General features: G+C 49.2%; 1 protein-coding gene across 2 annotated transcripts in view; it reads right to left on the reverse strand.

Annotated features, from left to right (window-relative positions):
• Window positions 1-1,128: 1,128 nt before the first annotated feature.
• The window catches only part of LOC147673941 (GPN-loop GTPase 2-like), a 121,864-nt gene continuing 108,852 nt past the window's right edge, over window positions 1,129-14,140 (reverse strand). For both annotated transcript variants that reach the window (XM_086945024.1, XM_086945025.1), the window contains exon 6: window positions 1,129-1,514. In XM_086945024.1, the coding sequence (XP_086801150.1) occupies window positions 1,442-1,514 (73 nt within the window). In that variant the 3' untranslated portion in view covers window positions 1,129-1,441. The remainder of the gene's footprint in view (window positions 1,515-14,140) is intronic.

Consider the following 14,140-nt stretch of genomic DNA (forward strand, 5'->3'; position numbering starts at 1 on the left):
CCACACCATGGGGATGCATTCAGAGGGGCACAACATGTGCCACCCGTCTGCTTGCACCCAAAGTTCAAGCACGGCATGGACGTCACCGTCTATGCCTTGCAGGAACATTTTGCTGTTACCATTGCAGTGCCTGTTTTTCTGGCACAGCCATGTGAATCGCAAAAAGACCATCCGCGTGCACAAGTTGAACTCGTAATCAGGTGGGTGGTCTGTGCGCTGCTTTGGCGCAGCCATGCCGGCGGAGAGCCGGTGCAATTGCGCCAAAGTCGTAATCAGGCCCTCAGTATCTACCTCACCGGGCATCTGTGTCCAGTCACATTCAAAAGGTGGTCTGCAGTGGGTGGTGCGCCTCCTCCATGGATTTGCTCAATGGTCACCACTATATGCTCTTCCTGTTTACGTGGTTGTTTTACTGTTTCAATCAGTGGGCCCTCCGTTGTTGGTCTTTCCCCGACATAGTAATGGTGTACTTTTCATATCAGCACTTCCTCATCTTCCTTTACCCAGCAGTTTTCAATCCTAAGCGGAGTACACTTCAGATTCAAAAGCCTGCTCCTTTTTACCACTTTCCAGTCTCTCAACCTTCAACCTTGCCTGACATCAAGTTCAAGACAGTTTATCTGACAAGCAGATATGAGCTTTCTGAACACAAGACCAGTGGCATGCCAGAAATGGATAATGGCAGACAAAACAGTAAATGAAACCAGGGTATTGAAAACAGACCTTCTCTCAACTCAATCCTTATGTGATATACACAGAAAAGATGTGTAGCAAGAACGAGAATATGGGGTCATCGAAATGGACATCTATTAGGATGACATGATTGTAAGTGCACAGCCCTCAAAACGTCATTACTTGAGGTAGCCATGAATAGAATTTAGCAGCTTCTATCTAAAACACATAAATGCTCACTACAACCGCCTATCTTTGGGTATTTGATTACGTTTTCCAAGTGTTTTAAGTTACTCATTTATCTTGGACTCTTGGAAAAGGAAATGAAACGTTACCGTTATTTCTTTCCATCAGAGGAGAGTACCTTTAGGGACTGGGGGTAAAAGGATTTGTATGTATCTACAAGAGTGTCCGGAAACGAGCATAAAACAAAATCCATTATAAAACAGAAACAAATTAGATTTTAAGTTTTTATTATTAAAGCTCTAAACATGAAAAGAAATATCTAAACAAAACGGTAAAACAGCAGCCAGTATCTTCCATTTTCAAGGGAAGGGTCCCTCATACAAACCTCTCCCTTCGCTTCTTGTTTAATGCCGACACCGGAGGTCTACAGGGACGAGAGCATGGAGTCATAGTGCCATTTTTTTTCTAAAGAGGTTTCATCTTATTACTTCATGATGGAATCCATGCTTCAGGTCCATAAGTGACCGGAAATCGCGTCCTGTCTCTAGGCATCCTGGCAGGGTGGTACACTGGGTGACGGAAATCACAACTCCATCGCCTCTTCCTCCACCGTCCGACTCTCAGGCTCCACATACTTATCCTGAATGCCAAGGGTGCTGGGGAAGATAGGGTTAAGGAAAGAATCAGATAGCCAGAGTCCTGGAACCCCAGAGTGTGTTAACTCAGAGGTGGTGGCCACAAACAACTTGAAATACGCCAATTACGAAGGAAATGGAGAGGATCACACACTCAGAACCCGAAGAGTCTTTTAGCTATTAATGCTTAAGGATAGAAAATATGAAATTAAGTTGCCAAATGTCTTTCCCCAACGTCAATCTAATGCCTCAAACCAGTGCTTAATTTATAAAATAAAAAAGTAAGTGCCAGGCCCCTCTTCAAGAGGCTACTGCAGCATGCACAACCCACTGCCCCCAACAGTGCTACCAATGACCGTAGAATCACACCTTCTAAAAAACCATCACACTCCTAAAGGTGTGACAATTCAGACTATTCCAGGGCCCCAAAGATATAAGAATGGCTGGGGTGAGAGGTATTAGTTATTTTTAATGTACATTGAATTAAAAAACAAGTGTCGTTATGCTTATCGCTAAATAAAACAAACAGCGCCGCCAAGTGGCAGACTGTCATAAGTGCTGATGTTAGCAATTAAGTGCTGCTGCTGAGCACCGGAAACCACTGGCTCAAATTAAGCACTGCCTTCAACATGTCTAAAAAATTCATTGAAGAGCTTAAAACTCCAAATAGTATTACAACAACTTTAATCCTATTACTTTGTAAAATACTGACCAGCGTTTTCCAAAACCAAATTGTAACAATCTGAAATACCATCTTGACCAAATTCCTACATAAACCAACCTTAAGAGACAGAGTACCTTGTAACGTGTACTTCACTAAGCTACAAAACCTTCAACTATTACAACCTATATACTTTGGGATGCTATTCATAACAAGTATTGGCAAAGCTGATAGGTCTGTATATAAATTACCAACTAATGTAAACACAGGCATTCACAAATGCTATTTACATACACTGTATACACAAATGTTGTTTACCCCTAAAGCCTGTCCTTTTGGCTTTGCCAAGGGTGGGGAAATGTAGTTAAAAAAATATATATATTCTGCTTTCTGTGTAGAATGCATGTAGCATAGTGTGGAATGTGACAAACAACATGGTTGAGTTTATTTTTTAGATTTACAATAATCCCATGTGCATTTTGATGGAAGGACATCCTGGGGCTGTATTACATAAAGACAGGGCACTTTGGTATTACATAAGGGGCACAAGATGCTTGTGCAGCTCCTTCTGTAATAAGGACAGTGCTAGCTCACATGTAGCACACGTGCAATTGTGAGAGGCCGTCCCCTCATTTGCATTGGGGCCTGGCCCTAGCAAATGAGGGAATCACTTTGTCTCTGTGTCCGCATCGTATTACTGAGGTGAGTGTACAGGCAAACATGTCCACAAAAAGGTGTCATGGTCTGAAAGGGGGTCCCATGGACCTCCCAGAAATCCCCTAGCACAATGGTGCAGAATTCACTGCACACGCCTGCAAGCGGTTGAAACTCTCTTGCTTTTAAACAGCTGCTCCGTATGCTACATGATTGAGCTTTCCCATGGCAGCACAAGTTTGTGGTTGTCCTGAGAGTAGTGCATTCATCATAATAGAGTGCATATTTAGGAGAGTAGGGTCTGCTATCCTATGGTCACCCCAAATCTTTGCTTTTTGCTTCACTGGTTTTCGACCTAATGTGGCTGTGGGCCTGCTAATCAGACCCACAGCCTTCTGTTCTCTCTCTAAATTCACATACATGTACTATAGGTACATAACCCAATTGGAACTGGACTCCTTGTCAGCCCCTGTACCATGCAGTATAGGTGCTCAGGGCATAGGTGCCAACAAGGCCTACCAAGGGCTGCAGCATATCTTTTGCCACCCCTGGCTGGTACTTAAATCGACACAACTGGCTGATCACTCAGCTGGGGTAAGGTGGTGTAATCACCCCGTGCTTAGATATAGTATTCCTATATCTAAACCTATATCTGGACACATATATACCTATAAGTCACTCCTATGGCAGGCCTTAACAATCCTGGAGGCAGAGGGCTTGGTTTTATGTGAGATGGAGCTCTAGCATGAGCTGAGCCTGTCTGCAGCTGTCGGGAACAATTCCCTAAGCTGTTCCGGGATAATGCCATACCATATACTATTAAGTGCATTATAATCCACTGCGGTTATGTGCTAACTTTGGTTTGACATTATCAAAACATGTCGTGTTTGATGTCATACGTTTTGGAATACTACCCCCTCGCCAGTCCTGGCGACGGGGTAGCATTCCAACCTTCTAGAGGGATAAGACATGTTACTTTACTGAAACGCGGTTGATTTTTAAAAGAGCCTCAGCATCACAAAATGGACGCTTCCGCCACAGGCACGAGTCCTCCTGCTGCTGACCGAAACTCAGCCGAGGAGGCCTAGACAAAGGGTTTCCTGTCGTGGGGAGGTGTCACACCACCCCAGACAGGAGATAGTGGATTGTAGCAGGGAGGTTTGAAAGAAACCAGACAGTGCAATGGGGAGCACAAGGCTTCCCCTTGAATAATCCGGTCAAACCGTTTCTGGGGCTCACCAGCCCCAGTCCCAGCGCGACCCTGGACAAAGGGAAAGGGGTGTAACCAACCCCTTCCTGGGTCCCACCCATAGGAGGGACCTAGCAGGTAATCCAGCCCACCCGATTTGGATAAGAGTGGGAGCAATGCCCAAGCATTCAGATTATCCTGACAAACTTATGAAACGAAACTCTGACCCTTCGACATCCTACTCGACGTAGAAGACTGAAGAATCTCCCTTGTGGTCAAGGAGTGACCACCCTGTGCAAACAGGCACCATCCAGCACCTCAACGTTTGCTTTGTTGCAGTTCCCGCCGGAACTCGAGCGACAGAGTTTGACAAGACCCAGCGTTCCTGCCTTCTAACAGCCCGATCCACAGTCCCTGCAAAGCTGAGACCCGTGGAGGCGACCTGAAGCGTGGGGCCGGCCATCTTGGAAAGACCACGAGGCGCTGACCGTGCAGCTCCCGAGGCACCCTCGAAGCTGTGCATTGGGGTTTGAGAAGCCCCAGCCTGAGCCACTCCTGCACCGAAGTTCACCCCTCTACACTCACAGAGTGCTGCGTGGGGCCCTTCTGCAACTTTTGGCTCAACGCGTTGGTCCGGTCACTTGCCCGTTGGCTTGTGGCCCCAGAACCGACGAACCTTCGAATTTACACTGCCAGTCCGGTTGCTCTGGACTGGCCCTCGCTCCCCTGAAAAGGAGCACCCTCTCTGACTTTGCTAGTCCGAGAAAGAAGCGATCTTCCAGTCCTGCGTGGATTGCTCTTGCCAAGGGTTGTTTGCTCCAATCTGGAAGCCGACACCACCGACAGCGAGAGCCTTCGTGGGACAGCTCGTGATCCACTCCTGGACATCCTCTGTGCCCCAGAGTCCACGTGGCAGGGGAGACAAGCTTCTCGACAACCACCTGATTGCGCCCGACATTGCCTGGTTCCACCCTGGTCACTGCTGAGTGACCCAGACTCTGTCCACTCTGCTTTCATGTACTCTACAACTTCGATCCACCCTTGGATCAAACCGGACACTTCTCCTCCCAACGCCTGCAGCATCTTCATCTTAAGGCACCATCGACCTGCGTGACGAAACCCGACACTACTTCGCACCTGTGCACCCGCTTCCTGTGGGTGAGGTAACTCAGCAACGCCGGTGTTCCCACACTGGTACACACCTCTAATGTATGTGTCTAAAGTTTTGTCCTTCTAGGTCAGTCGGAAGGTTCCTTCAACAGTAACTTTGCAACTTTTATGCACCATTGACATTGCATTGGTGCATGCGTGTGCTTTAAGCGCTGCACCCGATTCCCGCGGGCTTTTTCCGACTTCAGCATTGCTAGTCCCGATTGGTCCCAGCGATTCCCTAGGCCCTAGGCCTAACCACTGTTAGATTGGTATCTCTTATACCACTTTTTTAATATATGGTTTGCGTGGCCCCCCGGCCTCATCCATAACTGTGCAACTTTTATCTGTCAGTCATAAGCTTTTATTCGATATACAGAGGTATCTTATAAGCACATTCATAATACAATCAATACAGTGTACAAAAAGTTAATGCCACAAGAAGTCAGTAAGAAATATTAAAAAGTGATAAAAGGATATAAAGTCCATTAATAAATTAACTAAAACGAGGATTAAACAGCTACTGACAATCTCTTACATCGAATTAGCCAAAACTGCTTTAAAAATTTAGCTATTCCACACACTATGGGGGGGGAAGTGTCCGTGCTTAGGATACGCAAGGCTACTAAATGACTGCGTGTGCCCATGTTGCGGCAGAGTGGTTTCAGCCAAGAGCTCCTAGGCCTTGCATAATCCGGGCATTCAAATAGAACGTGCGCAATGGACTCAATCTTACTCGGGCAACATGCACAGTTGGGAGAAATGCGATCCAGTGTTGACCATTTCGATACCAGGGCACCTAGCGGGAGGGAACCAACTCTAAATTTAAAGTAAAGAGCACGGTCAAAGGGGAGAGTAATCAAGTCCAAGTAAGGTTCAAAGGCCACAGTGTCTTTAATTTGCAAAAAGGTGGCAGTGGACCTGCAATGATTGGAGCTAGAGATTAGACGCTCAGCAATCCATTTCCAAAAAAGCGCCTTGACAACTTCTTTTGGAGGGGCTGAGCGGGATGACCAGCAATCTCCTAGTCCTATATTCTCCAACAACTTTTTGGTATCCTTTAACCATTTTATTTTGGCCCAACCCCCCTGGCTCATTATGTCTCTCAGGGCATCAGCATAAGATTTTAATTCTTCGCACCTCCAGATCCGTGTCCACAACAGGAGCGGGCAAAGCTGGGCCTGATCTTTAATGTTTTTGCATCCCGTGTCCATCCTCACTGGTACTGACGGTGTGCTCAGAGGAACAGCGATGAATGATTTTAATAGCTTGCTCTCAGCAGTAACTAAGGCATCCAGTCGGCAGTGGCCCCACAGTTCTGCCCCATACAAGGCTGATGTCGCTACTTTGGCCTTGTAGATGTCGAGTACTGGGGTAAGTGATCTCCTGGTTGAGGCCCTGTATTCCCTCATGAGAGCTCCTCCTACTCTCCTGTGGTTAAGGACCATTTTTTCAATGTGGTTTGCCCAAGTCATCCTATCCGTAATCCGGATGCCAAGGTAGTCGAATTCGGCTACTTTTTCCAGGGGAATAGAGTTGAGTGTAGGTGGGCGGCCCAATTTTTTAGGTGGGTTAACAACTAGGTATTTTGTCTTGTCCACATTTATTATTAGCCCTTTTGCAACACAGAACTCCTGGAATCGTGTTAGAAGTTTCTGTAGTCCTTGTGGGGTCTTCGAAATCAGGAGCGTGTCGTCCGCAAAAAGCAGGGTTGGGATACGGACACCTCCAAGACAGGGGGCGTCGACTGGTTCTTGTTGAAGGTGTTTTACCACCCCATTCAGATATAACGAGAATAGGGTGGGTGCCAAGACGCAACCCTGTCTTACGCCCCTAGACACTGGTATCTTTTCAGTGAGCTCTCCGTTTTTACCCCAGCGGACCTGTGCAAAAGTGTGGGCATGAAGGATTATGAGAAGGGACAAGATGTAAGGTGGTAGTCCCAACTCACGAAGGACCCTCCAAAGCTCTTCCCGGGGAACTAGGTCAAAGGCAGTCTTCAAGTCTATAAAGGCTAAGTAAAGACTACCCTTGCCTAGTTCCACCACCTTCCACCCCAAAAGGGACAACCTAAACACCTGCTCTATAGTCCCCATACCAGCCCGGAAACCAGCCTGAAAGTCTGATAGGATTTTATTCTCCTCCACCCAATGGAGGATCCTACCAAGGATAGCTTTACCAGCTATCTTTTGGGTGGAGTCTATCAGAATTATTGGGCGATAGTTTCCCGGGGTTTCCCTGCACCCTTTTTTTATAAATGGGGACAACCACCGCCCCTTTCCAGGATTCTGGTACTACTCCTCCCCTCATAATATCATTTAGGAGAGCCGCTATGATCCTTCCCCATTCCGCTGGGTAAGCCCTCATGAGATCACCCGGAAGGCCATCCGGGCCCGGTGCCTTGCGTGGTGCCACCCAGCCTATAACCCCCTCAATCTCTAAGGGAGTGAAGAGGTCATAGGCATGAGGTTCGATTGTTAGTGTGAGATCCATCCCTACAGACAGTTCCCCGTCTGGTGGGAGGTATAGAGACCCAAAGTGTTTTACCCAGCTTTGAGGCGGGATGTTGCAGGGTCTCATGGCTGCATCAGATTTGCTCCGTTTCCTTATGAGATTCCAGAACACCCCTGAATCCCTAATTTTGCTAGCCTGGAGTAGGTCTTCCCAGTAATTTTCTTCCCACTCCCTTCTAGCCAAACCAAGGGTCTTTTTATAGGCCTTCCTAGCTTCCTGGATCACACTCTGGGATTTAGATTTAACTGCCTCAACTAACTTTGCCTTATGGGTGCTGCACGCTTGGGTATACCACCCCTCAACAGATTTTTTAGTTCCTGTATTGCCCGGCTTTTTAGAGTACAGGGTAAACACGTTGGTTAAGGCTTTAATCAGGGAGAGAAATAACCCACTCACTTTACCCACCCTTTCTAGCGAGGTTCCGAGAGATTTTACCGCGTGGTTTAGATGGTATTGGATTTCCCCAACCTTTGCCTCGGATAGGACCAGTTTCGCCCATTTAATTCTTCTACCACATGGGGAGACTTCAGATTCATCTAATGGTCCGAGTACCTCTTTGGTGTTGGCCTTCCTTAAGGGTTGCCACCATTGTTCCATTTCTAGGGAGAGTGGGTTGTGATCGCTTTCTGTCGAAGGGACCACCTGCATGTCCCTTACATAAGGCCATAAGCACACATCTATTAGGACATAATCCAGCCTAGATGTGTGCCCTGGTCTGTTGTAGGTATGTGCACCCCCCCTGTCCAAGGAAGTTCTCCCATTCGCTGCCCTTAGATTAAATTCAAGAGTAAGGGAGTATATTTGGAGCGCCACTTCTGTCCACCTTTTAATCGGTGCGATGTCCAGAGCCGGGATCCCCCACCTGGCATCCTCCTCATCCTGGTCGAGGGAAACGTCCGAGCCCAAAGGCTCGAACGTGCAGTTCATATCACCTACAACCAGGGTGCGGGTCTTATGGGGGGTGTTGTTTAACAGGGTCTCGAGGAGAGCTATTACTGGAGACTTTCTCCCATCCTTTGTACCCCGAGCATACACATTAAAGATGTTTAGAACAATTTTTCCCCTTTGGTCTATAAGGGTAATATTTTGTATGTCCGGGGAGCCTGTGGGATAGTCCACTACTCTACAGTTTAGAGAAGCCGCGACCCAAATTAGAAGGCCGCCCGCCGGGCGGCCTCTCCCGGAATCCGAGACCCGCGCAGGAGAGAAGTATGAGGAAAAACCCACCCTATGGACCGGTATCAGGCTCCAGGTTTCCTGGAAGAGGCACAAGGAGTGCTTATCAACCCATGCAGTAAAGTCTGGGAGGGCCAGTTTTCCAGCAATCCCTGCGACATTCCAGCTGAAAACCTTAAAGACTAGGTCCGTCACAGCTGGATGGTCGCTGGGCGCCTGAAAGCCCCTATCTATAGGGCTCCCCCTATATATCCCAGGAGAGCAGGGATCTTGTGGAATTATTATAGGGCCTCCCATTCCACTTACAAGGTTTATTTGGGTGGGTGGTGGTTCTACTTGTTCTACTCTGCTCGCTGGTTCCAGTCAGCAGGGGCCAATTGCCCACATTTGTTTCTCCCTATTGCCTCCTACAACACCGGCCCAGTTTTGGCCAGAATTAAGAGAACTTACACTTCCTCCATTTGGGCTAACAAGGTGCCTAGGGTAAAAATATGAGAGGTCTACCAGTTTAACCCCCGGGGCCCCCATATTTTTAATAGGAGTACAAATGGATGGTACCACTCTGTGATCTTGGAAATTTATAATTACACAGTCTCCCTCCAGCATTTTTTTCCCTTGCCCTACCCATCTCACTCTGCGGACACTTAGGATAATGCCGTCCACACCCGGGGGGATTGGTTTATTTGCCTTCAGCCAGTGGATACACTTATTCTTGAGTGATTGATGGTTTTCCAACTGACCATCCTTTAGGGGAGGCACATTAACCATGACAGCAACAAATGGTTGACAGTCTGGTGGGAGATTAATTGGAGGGATCCGTCGTGGGGGGATACTGGGGGCCTGTGGGGAGATAATTGGGGCAGAACATTGTGTTGCAGGCCTGGGGGCTTTCCTAGTCGTTGGGCCACTGGGTTTACTGCTACCTTCTAATTTTTGTTGGACTTCCTTATTACCATTAGTTATCTGTTGCTGTTTTTGAGGAAGAGGTTTCGGCTTATTTTTCTCAGGCTCTATATGTGTTGAGAGTCCCTTGTGACTTGGGCCTGGTTTCGGATGGGGAGGGGATTTAGGAGTTGGGATTACTAAATTATTAGGAGCAGCTTTGTTTTGGGATGTTAGGGGCTTAGGGCCTTTCTGCGCTGGTAAATCATTCCCTTTTACACCCACGTCCTTATTTACAGACACTCTAGTTGCTTGTTTGATTGTTGTTTTGAGTGAGTGTAACCCATCCAAGGTTGACTGCTCTAGTTTGTCAATCCTCTCCCCTAGACCCTTTACTTGTGTTAGTAACGGTTTCAAGAGGGTATATACCTTCTCCAGAATGTTTTCAACCGCTACTAAGTCAGCTAGCTTTGAGACCTTGGATATGTGAGGCCCCTTGGGAGAAATCAATACATCCCCTTCTATGTCGGTTTCATTCAGCATAGGGGCACCCCTTGTAATTCTTGTGTTAGATACAGGGGACTTCCTTACTCTTTGATAGAGGGCGGCCTGTCTCACTAGCCTACCCTTCTTGTGTTTACGCGACTTTTTACCTACAGGGGGGAAATTCCTGCCTAGTATCAGGAGTCCCGGTGATAGGTGAAGCCCCAACTAGCTTTCCATCTGGGACAACTGTGGTGGGTGCAGGCGATTTTGGGGACTCGGGATCTCTAATGACATCACTTGTCGGAATAGGTGGTAGTGATATGGACAGGTTACTAGGGCCACCGTCTTCCATTGTAACTATAGGAAGGAGAGCGGCCAGAGTTTCCAGCCTATCTATATTTTGCTCAATACCCGTCAGATGGAGGGGTTCTGAGGGAGCACTGACCATACTAGGGGGGGTACCCGCTTGAACCCGGGCAATGGCTGGTGTGAGCGACTGGGCGACTGTCCCCAATGATGAGCGTCTTGCGGGAAGGTATACTTCAGATAAACGCCGCTCAGACATGGCGATTTCCTTTTCAATCACCGCCGCTACCCTGGTAATAAAACGGTCCATTGACCCTATGACAGGGCTCGCGACATTAGATACCCTTTCGACCTCACCCCTGAGAGGCTTACCGGAGCGTGTAGACATGGTTTGGGCAACAGAAGGGCAACAGGCACCGAGCGTGAGTCGTCGCGGTTGGTAAAAGGAAAGGGACGGGGCCCAGCCCAGCCTCTGTCAGCCCCTGACGGCCACAGACGGCCCGCCCTTTGCTCGGGCTTCGCTCGGCGTCCCGCTCGCGTCCCGCTGAGCGACAGGCAGTTTGTTATGTAGTGGGCGTTGCAGGCGGTGGGCGTGTCTGAAGGTGGGCGCGTCCGCTCTCAGGCCTGGGGAAGCATGGACTCCTGGTCTACTGAGTCCCTGCGAGCGCCTGCGAGTTGTTCCTTCCAGGCGCCTCCCAGCTTTGGCGTGCAGCCTTCACCTCTCCCTCCTCCGAGCCTCCAAGCCGCGAAGCGGCACCCGCGGAGCGGGTGCGGCGAGGGGTAGCGGCGGAACAAGCAGTACAGGCACACCCCGGCAAGTGGACAGGCTCAAGCGCAGGGTCAGCAGCAACCTTCCAAACAAAGTCCAGGTGGGTCCCAGCGGCTTGTGGGAACACGCGCCTCTTCACCTGGTCAGGCGGGGGGCGTGTCTGAAGGTGGGCGCGTCCGCTCTCAGGCCTGGGGAAGCAGCGACTCCTGGTCTACTGAGTCCCTGCGAGCGCCTGCGAGTTGTTCCTTCCAGGCGCCTCCCAGCTTTGGCGTGCAGCCTTCACCTCTCCCTCCTCCGAGCCTCCAAGCCGCGAAGCGGCACCCGCGGAGCGGGTGCGGCGAGGGGTAGCGGCGGAACAAGCAGTACAGGCACACCCCGGCAAGTGGACAGGCTCAAGCGCAGGGTCAGCAGCAACCTTCCAAACAAAGTCCAGGTGGGTCCCAGCGGCTTGTGGGAACACGCGCCTCTTCACCTGGTCAGGCGGGGGGCGTGTCTGAAGGTGGGCGCGTCCGCTCTCAGGCCTGGGGAAGCAGCGACTCCTGGTCTACTGAGTCCCTGCGAGCGCCTGCGAGTTGTTCCTTCCAGGCGCCTCCCAGCTTTGGCGTGCAGCCTTCACCTCTCCCTCCTCCGAGCCTCCAAGCCGCGAAGCGGCACCCGCGGAGCGGGTGCGGCGAGGGGTAGCGGCGGAACAAGCAGTACAGGCACACCCCGGCAAGTGGACAGGCTCAAGCGCAGGGTCAGCAGCAACCTTCCAAACAAAGTCCAGGTGGGTCCCAGCGGCTTGTGGGAACACGCGCCTCTTCACCTGGTCAGGCGGGGGGCGTGTCTGAAGGTGGGCGCGTCCGCTCTCAGGCCTGGGGAAGCAGGGACTCCTGGTCTACTGAGTCCCTGCGAGCGCCTGCGAGTTGTTCCTTCCAGGCGCCTCCCAGCTTTGGCGTGCAGCCTTCACCTCTCCCTCCTCCGAGCCTCCAAGCCGCGAAGCGGCACCCGCGGAGCGGGTGCGGCGAGGGGTAGCGGCGGAACAAGCAGTACAGGCACACCCCGGCAAGTGGACAGGCTCAAGCGCAGGGTCAGCAGCAACCTTCCAAACAAAGTCCAGGTGGGTCCCAGCGGCTTGTGGGAACACGCGCCTCTTCACCTGGTCAGGCGGGGGGCGTGTCTGAAGGTGGGCGCGTCCGCTCTCAGGCCTGGGGAAGCAGGGACTCCTGGTCTACTGAGTCCCTGCGAGCGCCTGCGAGTTGTTCCTTCCAGGCGCCTCCCAGCTTTGGCGTGCAGCCTTCACCTCTCCCTCCTCCGAGCCTCCAAGCCGCGAAGCGGCACCCGCGGAGCGGGTGCGGCGAGGGGTAGCGGCGGAACAAGCAGTACAGGCACACCCCGGCAAGTGGACAGGCTCAAGCGCAGGGTCAGCAGCAACCTTCCAAACAAAGTCCAGGTGGGTCCCTTTTATATGTTTAACTGTGCTTTTGTTTAAACGCTTGTGCCTCTAGACTCAAAGAGTATAGAGGATTATTCTAGTAATAAATACATATATTTTTATAATATATAACTTGTGTGGTGTCCTTTCATTTGATATTACAGGATTGTGATTGGTAAAACAGCTCGCTTAACACAACCTCTTGAGTTAAGCCTTTAAACTACTTAGTCCATGCTACCATTAGGATAGCTTGTCTAATAAGGTTGACTTACAACCAGACACCATAAGGGTTGTTTGGACTGATACAAGGTGCCCCCAGAATTGGAGACATCGTATATCAGGCCAACTTCTCACAGCATATATTCCCTGTTTGCATCTGGAGTAACTGTTTAAAGGTGAGCCGTGGAGAAAACAGGAAAAAATCAGCCCTTTTAGTAATACGACCCCTGGAAAGCAGAATAATACATCAGCAGCTGATAGTATAAGGTGCTAGAGTAACAGACATCTGAATCTAGCCAAGCAAAAGCCCACTCTATTCATATTTTAAAGTACTGCTAAATAAATGTCATCTAAGTAGCTATGTTGTCAACTAGACAGCAAAAGGGAAATTTACCTTAGCTAAATAGTCCACATTTTTAAGAGTCACACACTAATATGTGGTGTATTTTGATATTCATTGGCATACTTTTGCGTGAAAAACAGTAAAAAAAACTGTGAACGCTGCAGAAAATGGTTTTCAGTGCATGTACGCTATTTGTGCATTAGGAGAAAAGTACTGCATTCTGTGCCTATTAGTACCAAAGCACAGGCAAAAAAGCTAGTGCCAATTTACACCAATAATTTCTAAAAAAGAGACGAAAACAATGCTGGTGCATTAATCTCTAAATTTACGGTAATGTCATTATAACTGGTTATGGTAGCGGTATTACTGAATTGTAGCAGTATAGCAAAGTATTGAATATCATGTAAAATACTTCATTACTGGGGTGGGGCACATTTCTTCCAAAACGAAAACGAAGTGCAGCTCCACTGTACATAAGCAGCAGAATGTAGTCCTCAAAGTTTTTCCACCAATGCACAAGAAATGTTCTTGTAACTTTAAAGAGCTAAGCTTTTCCGTGCTGCTTGACAAGACTAAGGGGCCTATAACAACTTCCCTGATGATCTTCCCCAGAGTTCCTGAGCCAAGGGTCATTGATAATGCGGTGAAGCAGATAGCAATAGAAATAACAGGGGTCACGTGAGGGTCACCTTAAAAATTAGGAATTACAGGAGGAATCAGTAATTTCATTCCCCTTTTCTTCCCAGTATTTCACCCTTAGGCTTTCAGCAGGCCGAGTCCCAGAGTGAGTAAGGAGATATTGGGCTTCAGGAAATGGTAGCATTAAGAGGGACTAAAGTGTGTTCAGGGTAGGGTAGCATGAAGGGGCAATAAGGAGATTTTAGG

Source organism: Lissotriton vulgaris, chromosome 12 (genome assembly GCF_964263255.1).
Source record: "Lissotriton vulgaris chromosome 12, aLisVul1.2, whole genome shotgun sequence".
Classification (NCBI taxonomy): Eukaryota; Metazoa; Chordata; class Amphibia; order Caudata; family Salamandridae; genus Lissotriton; species Lissotriton vulgaris.